Genomic DNA, 12,421 nt, shown 5'->3' on the forward strand with positions numbered 1-12,421 from the left:
AAAAAATTGTGACATGGTTTGCAAAACAACAAAATATAATAGGTAGGTATAATAATAAATAACACAATTATCTCGATGTATGTACTCATTTACTCGGTTTATTTGTAACACAGTCTAAAAACATTGTCATGCATCAACATTTCTAGCTTTAGCTCAAAGTCTCAAGATTTTTTGATTTTTTTATTAAAGAATATAATTAGATACATATATATTTTCAGTTATTTACAGTATTATCAAACATTGCAACAAACTTTATAACTATATAATTATTATATAAACAACTGTTATTAAAAATCTGCGCGTACTTTAAAACTAGATATATGAAAATTAATTTTAAATTTAAAAGTTGTAGAATTTTGACCGTTGTTTATTTCCATTCCCATTTATCTAACCTTTAATTTCCTAACTATTTTTCCTATAATCTTATATCGCCCTTCAAACGGGACACACCTATAAGAACATAAACAATGTTTAGAATATAATTCACCGTTTTTGGCTATGTAGAAACATGTACTTGTGTCTCGCTCTAACGGACCTGGGCGGCAGTCCAAATTTCGTTGTTGGACAAACCTACTAATAGATGCCATTGTCGTATTTATTTACCATCAGACTTGCACTTAAAGCTGGATTTTGATCCACACAGGCACAGCTTGTAAGTAGTAACAGACTAGACGTTATCTGAACTTTGTGGCAACCAAGAACGCCGTTCATTATACCACTTTTTATTCTCTATAAATGTAGTGTACACCAATCATGCCAGTAAATAGGCTGTTCAAACGCTATAAATAATTATCATATTTATACATAAATATTATACATACAGTAATTTGTAATTTGTTTAGTATGTAATTGTCATTCGTCGAATCTTTTTTATATTAGAAATAACAAAATAGTACAATAAATATTATTTGATAAAAAAAAAAACTACCAAATACAATTTTTATTTTATCACTTATTTGATTTTCTTAAGTTTTTGAAAACATTATACCCAGCCCAGTCTTTTCGGATGTTCACTTTTAATTATTTACTGATCCCCCCCCCCTTAAACAAAATTCCTAACGACTTTTAGTTATAAAAAAAAACTAAAACACATAACTGCAAGACTGTGTCTCTCGAGTCCGTGTAACTCATGTAGTAAGTAGTTAGATCCCTTTAAAAACCTAAAACAAATTCCTAAATACTTCATCAGAATGGTCTGGTATCTTGTCGTCTGTATAAAATCGAATTAAACGCGTTCGGAATTCGAATACCGCACAACGGTAGGTACTTAATATCAACAATGTGTCACTTGCTGGTAAAAAAATACGTATATAGTTTGTAATACCATATCTTTATTTCACACGGCGGTATAGATTTTTAATAACATTGTTATCAACCGCCACTGTGCACGTGGCCAACGGCTAACCGTTAACGCATAACGCCTCAGTAGCACAACGGAGTATGGGCAGCCAAAAAAAACCTCTCTCGGTGTGCTTAAAATAAAAATGCGACAATTTGTACACACAGTGCTGTCGAATTCATCACAGCAGTGTGGTGTCGGGCGATGCGTGTTTTGAACAATAAACAAATTTCTAAAACGCTAATTAAATTTGTTTTTCTTATCTGTGATTCGTGTCCCGGATCTTCAACAAACAATACCCGTGGTCGGCGTGTAACCATAATTTTTTTTATACGGTGTCGATATCACAATACACATCCATACTCGGATCGGTTTCCGATCACAATTGCTATAGAATTTGGTGCGACAATAATAATATAGAAAGCCTTAGAGCGCGTGTAGCGTGCACACTACACGCTCGATTCGACTAGGTACCGGAAATCGGATACAAAATTGTTCTAGCTCTGAGGTGCGCAGAGCTGGTTAACGTCGTCGTCCGTGTGAGTAAAAGACAATTATTTATTTTTTAAACAACTGCTATCGAATATTCAGCTATCATTAGTTCGCTTTAATTAGTGTAAACGGTAAGCGCCAATTGTGAAATTGCCCAATTACAAAAAAAAACACTTGGCCAATGTTTTACACGGATCATAAACATTATACCTGGTGATGCATTTATTTCGCGAACTTGGCAAATTTTGTTTGCCAAACTAATGAACGTACGAGGTACTTTTTTCAGAACTTTTAAAGTGTGATTTTTTTGTTTTAACAAATTCTTTTAACCGATTTTTTCTTTTTATAAAAATAATTTTAAAAATTCGCTTTGCAAGAAAAATAAAAGTTTTCATTTAGCGAAATCTATTGATAATCGTTTTTCACCGTAAAAAATGTTTCGGAAGTACACGAACAATGCGAATAGACCTGTTTAGTAAATGTTACTTAATTATTTTTCGCAATGTTGTAATATTATACGCACTTTAGCACCGTTACAAAGCGGAGAAGGTAATACAATTTAATAATAATGTACTAAACTCAGGCCCGGATTGACACTATCATAGTGTCTATGCGCTAATACTGTTCTGCATGTAGGTATTTTAATTTAGAATATTAGGCCGCCTAAACAATTACTGATTGATATACATTACTTATAAAGTTCAGATTAATTTTAATTGATAAGTTCATGCTTTGTGTATCCCAGAATTTCTTATTATTAACCAGTTTTTAAATCGGACAAAGCAAACTAAAAATCTATGAAAGGTAATAATTTAAGAAATTAAGAAAATTCACAATACTCAACAAAATATAAATAAATAAAATCTAGAGTAACTTTGTGGAAATTATTATAATTTTTAATAAAACCCATACCACAAAAATAATACGTATTTCGACATAGTTCTTAAAATACTTATATGCTATAAGTTCATTATTTTTGTGGGTTAGGTTTTATTAAAAACTATTAATTATAAATAATTATTATTAATAAAATATATTATACTTGTGTTGAATATCTAAATTTCAACGATTAAAACAATAATGAAGTCCAAGAATAATTAGTTGTCATAATTTAAAAAGGCACTTGTTTAGATGATTTATTTGTTATCAGTATCCTTGGTATTCTCATAGTTTTTTTATCAATAAATTACTAGTTATTTTAATTAGTATTTTATCTATAAATTATTTAATTTATATATAAATATGAATTATAAACCTTATATACTAATATGTCATGTTCTAATGTATCAGTTTTAAATTGTTTGAAATTGAAATTAAAAGATATGATTACTTTAATTGACTTATTCACATTTGTAAAATACACAACGTGAGCTGAAAACCTTGTACAATTGCATTCTACTTTTGTGTCTTATTTAGAAGAATCTTTGAATTTATACTCATTTAAATGTAAATAAAATAATTAACACTATTTGTAAAGCATAATTTGTATTTAACATTTGTCGTTTAAATTGTATTTTATAGTAAATAAAAACTATCCGCAAGGCTTCTCGCAATGGCGCCGTTCAAAATTAACAAAAAGCTGATATTAATGAAAGCGTGTTTTTTCATTTTTGATTCTGGTAAGTTATTTTATTTTTTTTTTTTTTATCCGTTTAATGGTAAATACATAGGTAGGTAGAAAATGTATTCAGACTTGAAATATTACTGGTGGCGTATATGCACCCCGAAAATAGATACAAAAATTAATTTAACTATTTAGGTACCTATTTACCTATTTCATAATGTTGTTTTTTCTTTTTTTTGTGTCCTAAGAAATTCATCTAAATTCTGAACACAAGCCGCTAGTTATCAGACAAGTATGTCTTATTTAAATATTTCTTTATCCTTTCTTTTTTTTTTTTTTTTTTTTTTTATTGGACTGAAATAAACCCGAGTAATATTACCCGAGAGTAAATCGATAACTTAATTACTGATATTGTAGTTAATAATATTAAAATACTATAATAATAATACAAAACAAGGAACCTAAAAAAAAAACCAACATTATCTTTAAATAGGTATCTACTGGGGAACCTTTTGAAAGACGTTACTCGTTGTTAGTCATTACTGTAGAAATAATACATTTTGCGAGTGGCTGTAGGTGAGTTGCGGCCCGAGGTGTTGTTCATAATGTCGGCGACCGGTGAATTGCGGCCCGGCAGTTTTCAATTGGACTTAAGGGTTGCGGCCCGTTCAACCCATAGAGTAATATAGAGGGGCCGTTGTTTTCATAAATTGAAGCCGGAACTTCGACTCCTTTTTCGGAACTATCGTTTTATAAAAATAAAATATTGTACTGTTTGGTTCATAGGTACCAACCTACGAAGCACAGATACAGTGCCGCAACTACCATTATAGAGGCCCCGGTGCAGGCTAATTTTAGAGGCCCCTATTTACTATAATGCTCACCCAAAGTTTTGTAGGGTCCCCAATTATAAAACTAAAGTTAAACCCTATTTAATACTTACTGAATCTTAATAAGAGCTGAACTATAATTGGCAGGTAGCTTCAACTTAAACGCTTGAATACTTTATTTTTTAATTACCTTTATACTTGTTATATACGTGTATAAATCAGTTTATTACAAAAACAAAAAAAATCTTGAAACATAATATTATGATTTAAATATGTGTATAAGTTATAGCATGTCAAAAAAAAAATGTATGTAACAATAATTATAATTCAATTTTGGTTTATTTAAGAAAATTTTGTTTTCTTGCTTTTTTAGTAGCAAATATTTGAATTATTTTGTTTATGTCCAATTCTTTTGTTCTTCCTCGTTCAATATTTAAAATACTTATGTTTGTCAGGCGGTCTTGAGACATTGAATTTCTTAAGTAGTTTTTTATGATTTTTAATTTTGAAAACGATCTTTCTGCATTGGCTACAGTAACTGGCAATGTTATAAATATGATACATGCACTAAAAATATCATTGTACATAGAGGCCATATCATTTTCTAAAATACATTGTAAAAGGTGTTTAATACAATGTAAATTTTTTAATAAATCCTTTAATATAGATTTAAGGGATAGAATTTGCCTTGTTGTATCAGTACTTAAATCATGTTTGTAAAATATTTGAAAGTCATAAGATGCTTTTGTGATATCTTCTTCACTAAATGATAATATATTATGCGGTACCAGAAATTCAAATCTTTTAGTAACCTCAAATAATCCTTTGAATCTTTCTTGAAGTTGTAAAATTGCTGTATCTATAACTGGTAAAAAAACCATCACACGAAGATTGTCTTCAGAAATATCGAGTCTTCTATCACCGTCAACATCACCAAAAATCTTTTTTGAATATACACGGCGACGAATAGTTTTTTGGATTGGTATATTCCACTTATTACATTGCTCACTTGCAGAAGCAACTAGCTCTTTATAATGATCCCTTAAACTTATAATAGAAGAAGAAGCCTCCTTTAAAAATGTACATGCATCATGAAGATTTGTATTTGGGCTCTGTAATTTTTTAGATACTAAATGGAAGTTTCTTAATATATTTTCCCAGATTGTTAGTAATAAAATAAACTCAAATGATTCAATTTTTTTTTTAGTCCAATAGCGTAGATAGTATCATAATACAATAAATCTATATATAGTTTTGGAAACTTATCACTCCTGTTATTAGATAATACATGGAAATAAATGGAATAGTTTTTTTTCTCAAATAAGGTGGTTATCTGTGTTTGGTCTCCATTTAATTTGTATATAAATATTTATAGCCTTTATTTATACGACACACGTTTGGCTATCGAGTGGTCATATAATCATAATATCGATAACTACAGTAAACAAAATACAATTTATCAATTTTAAATCCAATGGCCAATATTCAAGTGTCATCATTAAAAATACACAATCGAATACTAAAAATTGTTTAAACCTTGTTTTAAGAAATGAATGTTTAGACTTGAATTGTTATGTCTTCATTAATATGAGGCCCCTTAAACATAACCCGGAGGCTTGTCTGGCGGTGCGATGCACCGCCTGCACCGGCGGTAGTTGCGGCACTGCACAGATAAAATATTATTTGCCAATAAACATTTTACACATGGACGATAAATATATTGTAATCACGGCCGTATATTACGACCGTGATTGGGCAGTTGGCCCCTATTGGCTTTTTCTGGGTCAAACACTCAATTATTATTGAATCATTATTGATGATTTTAATGTCCTAAAAAACTTAAAAAATGCCCTAAAAATTCTGAATAATGCACTAAATTATTTTTATTTTTAATAATATCGATATAGATTTGGTAAAAACTGTAATATACATTTTAAACGATTGAAAAAAGTTATGTACTGATACTTATCAAGTATTTATCTCAACAATATAATCTATAAGTTAACTATTAAATACAAACTACACTTGTTCACAATATTAAATAATTAATTAATTATTAACAAAATGCATGAATTACGTCAATTACGAGTTCTGTGCAATAAAAACCAAAGGTGAAAATCAAGTATGAACATAATATTTCGTTTTGTAAATGTTTTGTAAGTAGTTGTATGTAACTGACAAAAACCGTGATATTAATTGTTGATAAAATACAGTGCACCAGCATATCATATATTGACATTTTACAATATTTTAAACTATACAAAATGATAGTTCTGAAAAATGAGTCTAAGTTCTGACTTCAATTTAGTTGTACAGACATTATAGGGAACAGCCCCTCTATATTACTCTATGGTTCAACCTTTGGATGATTTTTTTTTAAAGAGATCCACTCAATATCGTATAGAATTTAATTAGTTTAACTACATTTCACAAGACGCGTCGTTCCCCCATAACATTTGAGCACAGTTTACTGCCAGCTACAACCGTACCACAAACAGCTGTGAAAGTTTTCATTAAAAATTAAACGGTTCATTCTATACTAGCCATCCAAATATCTATAACTTCGTTGATGTGCTACTTGAAATTCAATCCGAAACGTATATAAAATTTAGAAGTAACTTATTAAGAAAATGTGCGAGAAAGAAGCGTTTATTAGAGAACAAATGATAAAAATAGAAAACAAAGAGATCGGACAGTTTAAATTTGTCAAAACTTTAAGTTTAAAATTCTCTCAATAATATAAAAAAAAAACTAAAATGACAACGACGGAAACACTAATAAAACAATTCTCTGTTTATATTAGAGGTCCCTATTACACGTGTATTCGATTACACGTGAAACCCGTGTAATTAACATACACGTGTATTGAAAAAAAATTTTTTTTGTTATTAATTTTAGTTTAACGTTTAATATCACGTCTATTTAATCATACGAACTCAAACACAAGTATAATTGTGTAAATACTCGTACGTTAACTTAAACTAAAATTTTTGACAAAATACATTTTTTTAAATACACGAGTATTTAAAAATACACGTGTATTTATAATTACACGTGTATATACACGTAACACGTGTATGTTAATTACACGGGGTTCCTGTACACGTGTATTTAAATTACACGTTTAAAATCACAGGCACTAGTTTATATTACTTTATTTTCGCGCTCAAAACATTTTCAACATTTAATTCATCGTCACATGAACAAATTTGAGGGGACTGCCGGCTAAGCCTTCCCTATTTTCACCTATTTGTTTTATTTTTTTTTTTATAAATTTAATAAATAAATTATTATTTAATATTATTAGAATATTAATTAGCTGGAAAATGTTTTTTTTCATTTCGTTTATAATCGGTATTTGACATTTGTTATTTATTACCTCGACAGGAACGGCGCCAATCAATACTTTTTTGCCAACAATAGCCAAAGAACGTGGCATGCCCGTGTTTGTTGTTGGCTTGATTCTAACGTTCGTTCCCATCCTGAACGTACTGGTAAGACCGTTCGCCGGGTTCACAACCGACCGATGGCGCTGTCGCAGGGCAGTGTTTTTAGGTGCCAGTCTGGCCAATGTCTTTCTGACGCCAGCTTTGCACATCATCCCGAGCTTGACTGACCAACAGAAGGCGGACGGCGTGGACGTGTGGACCACATATGGCTTTTGGCTGTTTCTGTTGGTCATCACGCTGAGAATGACCTTGTGGATGATCGGAGACGTCCTCCAAGACACCATTTGTATGGGAATCCTAGGTCGGTGTTTATAATAATAGCTGTTGTGGATTCGCGACTTGAAGAAAACGCGGCCATCCGAATGGATCGTTTGTTAATTAGGTTTGTTTTGTTTTGTCCAGGCAAAGACACGGCAAAGTACGGTGGCCAGCGGATATTCGGAGCCGTGGGATGGGGTATTAGTTCCGCGTTTGTCGGATGGTGCGTGGACTTGTACAGCAAAGGACAACCGGTAAAAGACTATCTGCCCGCCTACATCTTTTCAATGGTACTCTCTATTATCCATTTTGTCGTCGCCTCCAGACTAGACGTAAGTGGTTCAATGTCGGCTTGCAATACAAAGTCTATTGATTTTAGCTTCTATGCAAAGCTGACAGAGTATACTTATTAAACAATAATTTTTTTTTGTGTCCGTTTGCATTAAATAATATAATTTTAACCGCTTAAGCTATTTTTTTTGATGCGATCACGATTTAGTCGGTACCTTCAGTGGCACAACTAAGTAAGTTAAGGCGAAGTAAGACTTTGGAGCCCGCTTTGGTGTACTCGAAGACAATTTTCACACATTTTATCTTATTATTATATACACTAAATATATATTATATTTCACCCAAATCTCACCCCATTTCATTTTTGTAACTAGAAATTGTCTATATTTTATTACACTGAGGAGTTAGTATCTATCAAAAATAAATACTTAAACAAAATTGGGTGGAGGGCCTGCGGATGACGCTGGGGAATAAGCGATAGGTCCATTTTACAGCTGAACACGCTCCTATCTCTCCTGTTATTTGATGCACAAGTCATTTCATAGTTCTCTAAGAACTCTTTTCCTTCCTCAGGATCGAGTCTTCCGGTCATATCGACTTCAGCTTTGAATCTTTCCATAAGATCGAGAGGCATGATACCCGCGACTATTTGAAGTGAAAAGGTTGCGGCTGTTGTGTATACATTAGTCATGCCTAATAGAGCTTTTCTCTGAATTTGTCCAAGTATCTATATCCCTCTTCTGGTGCTAACGGTTTGGTACCAGAACTGTACACCATAGAGAATCTTGGGTAGGAATGAGTTATTGTATATAGAAGGACCATGTTGCCTCTGGGGGCTATTGTGGTGTTATTTGGTTCATTTAACTCGGTTTTAATATAGCTAAATTAATCAGTTAATCACATAATTACTAAAAAAAAAAATTCTAAGATCAGTAACTACAATATTATAATAACGTGCTAAAATAAAAATTACCTAATAGAGTGTTTTGTTGCAATTTATTTCTAGACTAGTCAAAACGCCTCTACTAAAAATGACAAGTCGGTTGGCAAAGTTTTAAAGGACGTCAAGGTGGCGTTTTTCCTTGTGTGGGCTACCATAGCCGGCGTGTTTACAGCCTTCGTTTGGTACTATTTGTTTATGTAAGTCGTTTAATTAACATCTACCAATACTTATAAGGTGTTATAAACATAACAATAATAATGAAATAATTGTGTATATAGTAATAATACATTTTTTTTAGCTAAAAATATTAATAATTTACCACTACATAAAAATGTACTTATGTGAATATAATAAGCAATAATTAAATATTTTTTTCATTTTTAAACCACTAAAATTGTGCATTTATATTTATATTATTTAACAAAATATGTATATTTGTTATCGACAGACACATTGAACATTTGACTGAGTTTTACCATCCGGAACGTAAACCTTGGATTAAAACCATCGAAGGATTTTCGTTTACAGTTCAATGTTGTATAGGCGAATTACCTATTTACGTTATGTCAGGTATAACAGTTGACTATATATATATATTTTTTTTTTAACTTTATTTCAAACTACACTATGTTTTTATTTTATTTTATCTCCTAACCGTACAGATATCATACTGAAAAAAATTGGTCACATGACAGCCTTTTCAGTGTCCTTCGTCATGTTTTCTATACGATTTTTCTTGTATTCAATCATTAAAGATCCGGTCTGGATCTTGCCAGTAGAACTGATCAACGGTGTATCATTTGCGATGGCCTTTTTGTCTGGCATCTCGTACGCTGCCAAAGTAGCGCCAGCAGGAAGCGAAGGGACTTTGCAAGGGTTATTCGGTATGGCGTTCCAAGGATTAGGTAATACTATACAAATCACTACAGTCAGTTTTAAGTACAAATACTGTTTAGGGGATTTGTCGGTATAGCCGTTTTATTTTTGTAATTATTTGTTTTAATTCGCTTACTTGTGTTAGAAAGAATGAAGAAGGAAAACTCAATAAATAAAAAATTGCAACTAAGTTAATTAACCACGTTTTTTCTGGGAGAAATAGACATTTGTTTTGTTCAAGTTTAAAATCCACTTTAAATATTTATCATGTTTTCTTATTGCCTGTTAGGAATATCATTGGGTTGCTTCGTAGCCGGTTACACATTCGATACAATGGGAAGTTCCAAGTCTTTCCAATTGATGAGTTACGTGGCGTTTATTGCGTTTGCTATACAAGTGGTTGTTAACCGATTAGTTCAAAGTAGAAAAACAAATAACGCAAGGCAGAAACAAATAGAAAGCAACGAAATCGATCTTTGTCAAAAAGAACTTTTATAAAAAAAATTTGTTTGAACCGTGTTATAAAAAAAAAAAACACAAAATAGTTTTATATCTACTCTATGTGTACTTATATGATTCAAATTATTAGTATATATTTTTTTAATTATTGAAAGACCAAATTTGTTTTTTATCAAAATAAAAATGTGTAAGTTCATATAGATATAAGTAATTTAAATGTATTCTTTAATTATTATTAAGTCGATAGAAAGGAGTTCTAGACATTTAAATAATTGTTGTGATATCTTTCATTTTACCTACTGTAATGTTGTACAGATTGTATGTTTTTAATATAGAATTTTTTACATGTTCCTATATTTATTTTTCAATTAACCAGATAATATTAAATATATACAGCGCAGTTATTTTAATTTGTATAATTGTTATTATTATTTTATAATTTTAATTCGGTAATTTACACATCACATACCAACTTTTCAGTCATGTTATATCCAATGTTTTTTTCAATTGTTTGACGTTGCTTTATTAAAAGAGACAGTATGTTCAACAGTTAAGACTTAAGTAGATACTAATAACTAATAAGAGGAAAATTTGTATGACCGATAAGGGTAGAAAACAAGCTAAACCTTATTTTTATAACGAGAAAAATAAATATGAAAGTACTTACTCGATATGAGGCGCCTAGTTTCAAAACCAGCTAGACAATTTTTGAAAATTTTCACAAAACAACAAATAATTTCTTTAGATAGAACCAACCAAGATTTTCAAACAAACACAGTTTGAATTAGTTAAATTCTTTATTTGATATTCAATAACAGTTTTACATAACATGTAATACATTGTGGTCACTTAGAAAACAAACACCTTGTCAAAATGTCTTAGGGCTGATTTTGAAACTAGTTGCCTCATATAATATAACAAAAATATATACTAACTACACTTTTTTATAGATAAGTAGCATAAATAAAAGAATATTAAGAGGGCGTCGCACCGGTGATTTTCAGTGATAAAAACATGTTTAAGCAGACTGAAAATAACTCGCTTAATTTTGGGTTCAGAGTAAAAGCATTCATTATAAAATTAAAAGAAAACAATATTCCGGAGAGCAAGACGATGCGTTTTTTTAAAAAAACTAATTTTTTGGGAAGTTACAGTCATTTAAAAATGTTAAAATAGTTGTTATTTCTAAACTATGTATTGAGCGTTATACTTAGAATAATGAAAAAACGCACCGTCTTGCCCTCCGAAATATTGTTCTCTTTTAATTTTATAATGCTTTTACTCTAAATCCAAAATTAAGCGAGTTATTTTCAGTCTGCTTAAACAAGTTGAGATGAAAAAACATTTTTAAATCGCTTTCAAGGATGCTGTGATAGTCCAAAAAATAAATTAACTACCAAAATAGAGTTCTAGTTATTGAACTAATAATTACATATCACAGTTTAACTTTTAAATTAAGATTTTGTAAAAAATTGCCTATACTTTGCTCCTTAAAAATGGGCGGTGCGACGCACTCTTAAGAGGAGGAGACAAAACGGTACCTTTGTTTCTTTTTCTTCTCCTACTATAAATAATTCACATTTGAATATGTTTTTTCAGTTTATAAATATTATTCTCTACATTGTATGTAGATCATTGGTAATAATGATAATACAATTCTAAAATATAACCTTACATTTTAAACTGCACAAATGTATGTTTAGTTGCCTATACGTTATTTATAGAGGGCGCAATTCTTGAATTTTAGTGTATAATTTGTACTACTGAAATATTTATTACAAAGCCAAGAAAAATAGTTTTACTAGTAATAAATGAGTTTAAGTTAAAGTTGATAGATAGGTACAAACCAATAAGTACAAAAAAAAAATCTGATAACTATTTTACTATTGATAGTTCAATGATTTTTCTATTACAAATTTG

The 12,421-nt window shown here is 30.5% G+C and overlaps 1 protein-coding gene across 3 annotated transcripts; it reads left to right on the top strand.

Moving 5' to 3' along the window:
- The first annotated feature begins 1,432 nt into the window (after positions 1–1,432).
- On the top strand, positions 1,433–10,811 carry LOC126846504 (major facilitator superfamily domain-containing protein 6-B-like). 3 transcript variants are annotated; one of them, XM_050585973.1, is made up of 8 exons: positions 1,433–1,878; positions 3,353–3,450; positions 7,613–7,975; positions 8,077–8,264; positions 9,230–9,363; positions 9,615–9,736; positions 9,829–10,071; positions 10,332–10,810. In XM_050585973.1, the coding sequence occupies exons 2-8, from the start codon at positions 3,384–3,386 to the stop codon at positions 10,538–10,540; spliced, it is 1,326 nt and encodes a 441-aa protein (XP_050441930.1). In that variant the 5' UTR covers positions 1,433–1,878; positions 3,353–3,383; the 3' UTR covers positions 10,541–10,810. The 3 variants fall into 3 exon arrangements, with proteins under 3 accessions (XP_050441930.1, XP_050441947.1, XP_050441939.1); XM_050585990.1 differs by lacking the exon at positions 1,433–1,878 and adding an exon at positions 1,903–2,097 and having other exon boundaries at positions 10,332–10,811; XM_050585982.1 differs by lacking the exon at positions 1,433–1,878 and adding an exon at positions 3,179–3,277 and having other exon boundaries at positions 10,332–10,811.
- The last annotated feature ends 1,610 nt before the right edge of the window (positions 10,812–12,421 follow it).

The sequence above is a fragment of the Adelges cooleyi genome, unplaced genomic scaffold (assembly GCF_023614345.1).
Source record: "Adelges cooleyi isolate 19-005CV unplaced genomic scaffold, UGA_ACOO_1.1 ACOO_flye_CR_arks_rails_tigmint_CR_PRNA_108, whole genome shotgun sequence".
In the NCBI taxonomy this organism is placed as follows: Eukaryota; Metazoa; Arthropoda; class Insecta; order Hemiptera; family Adelgidae; genus Adelges; species Adelges cooleyi.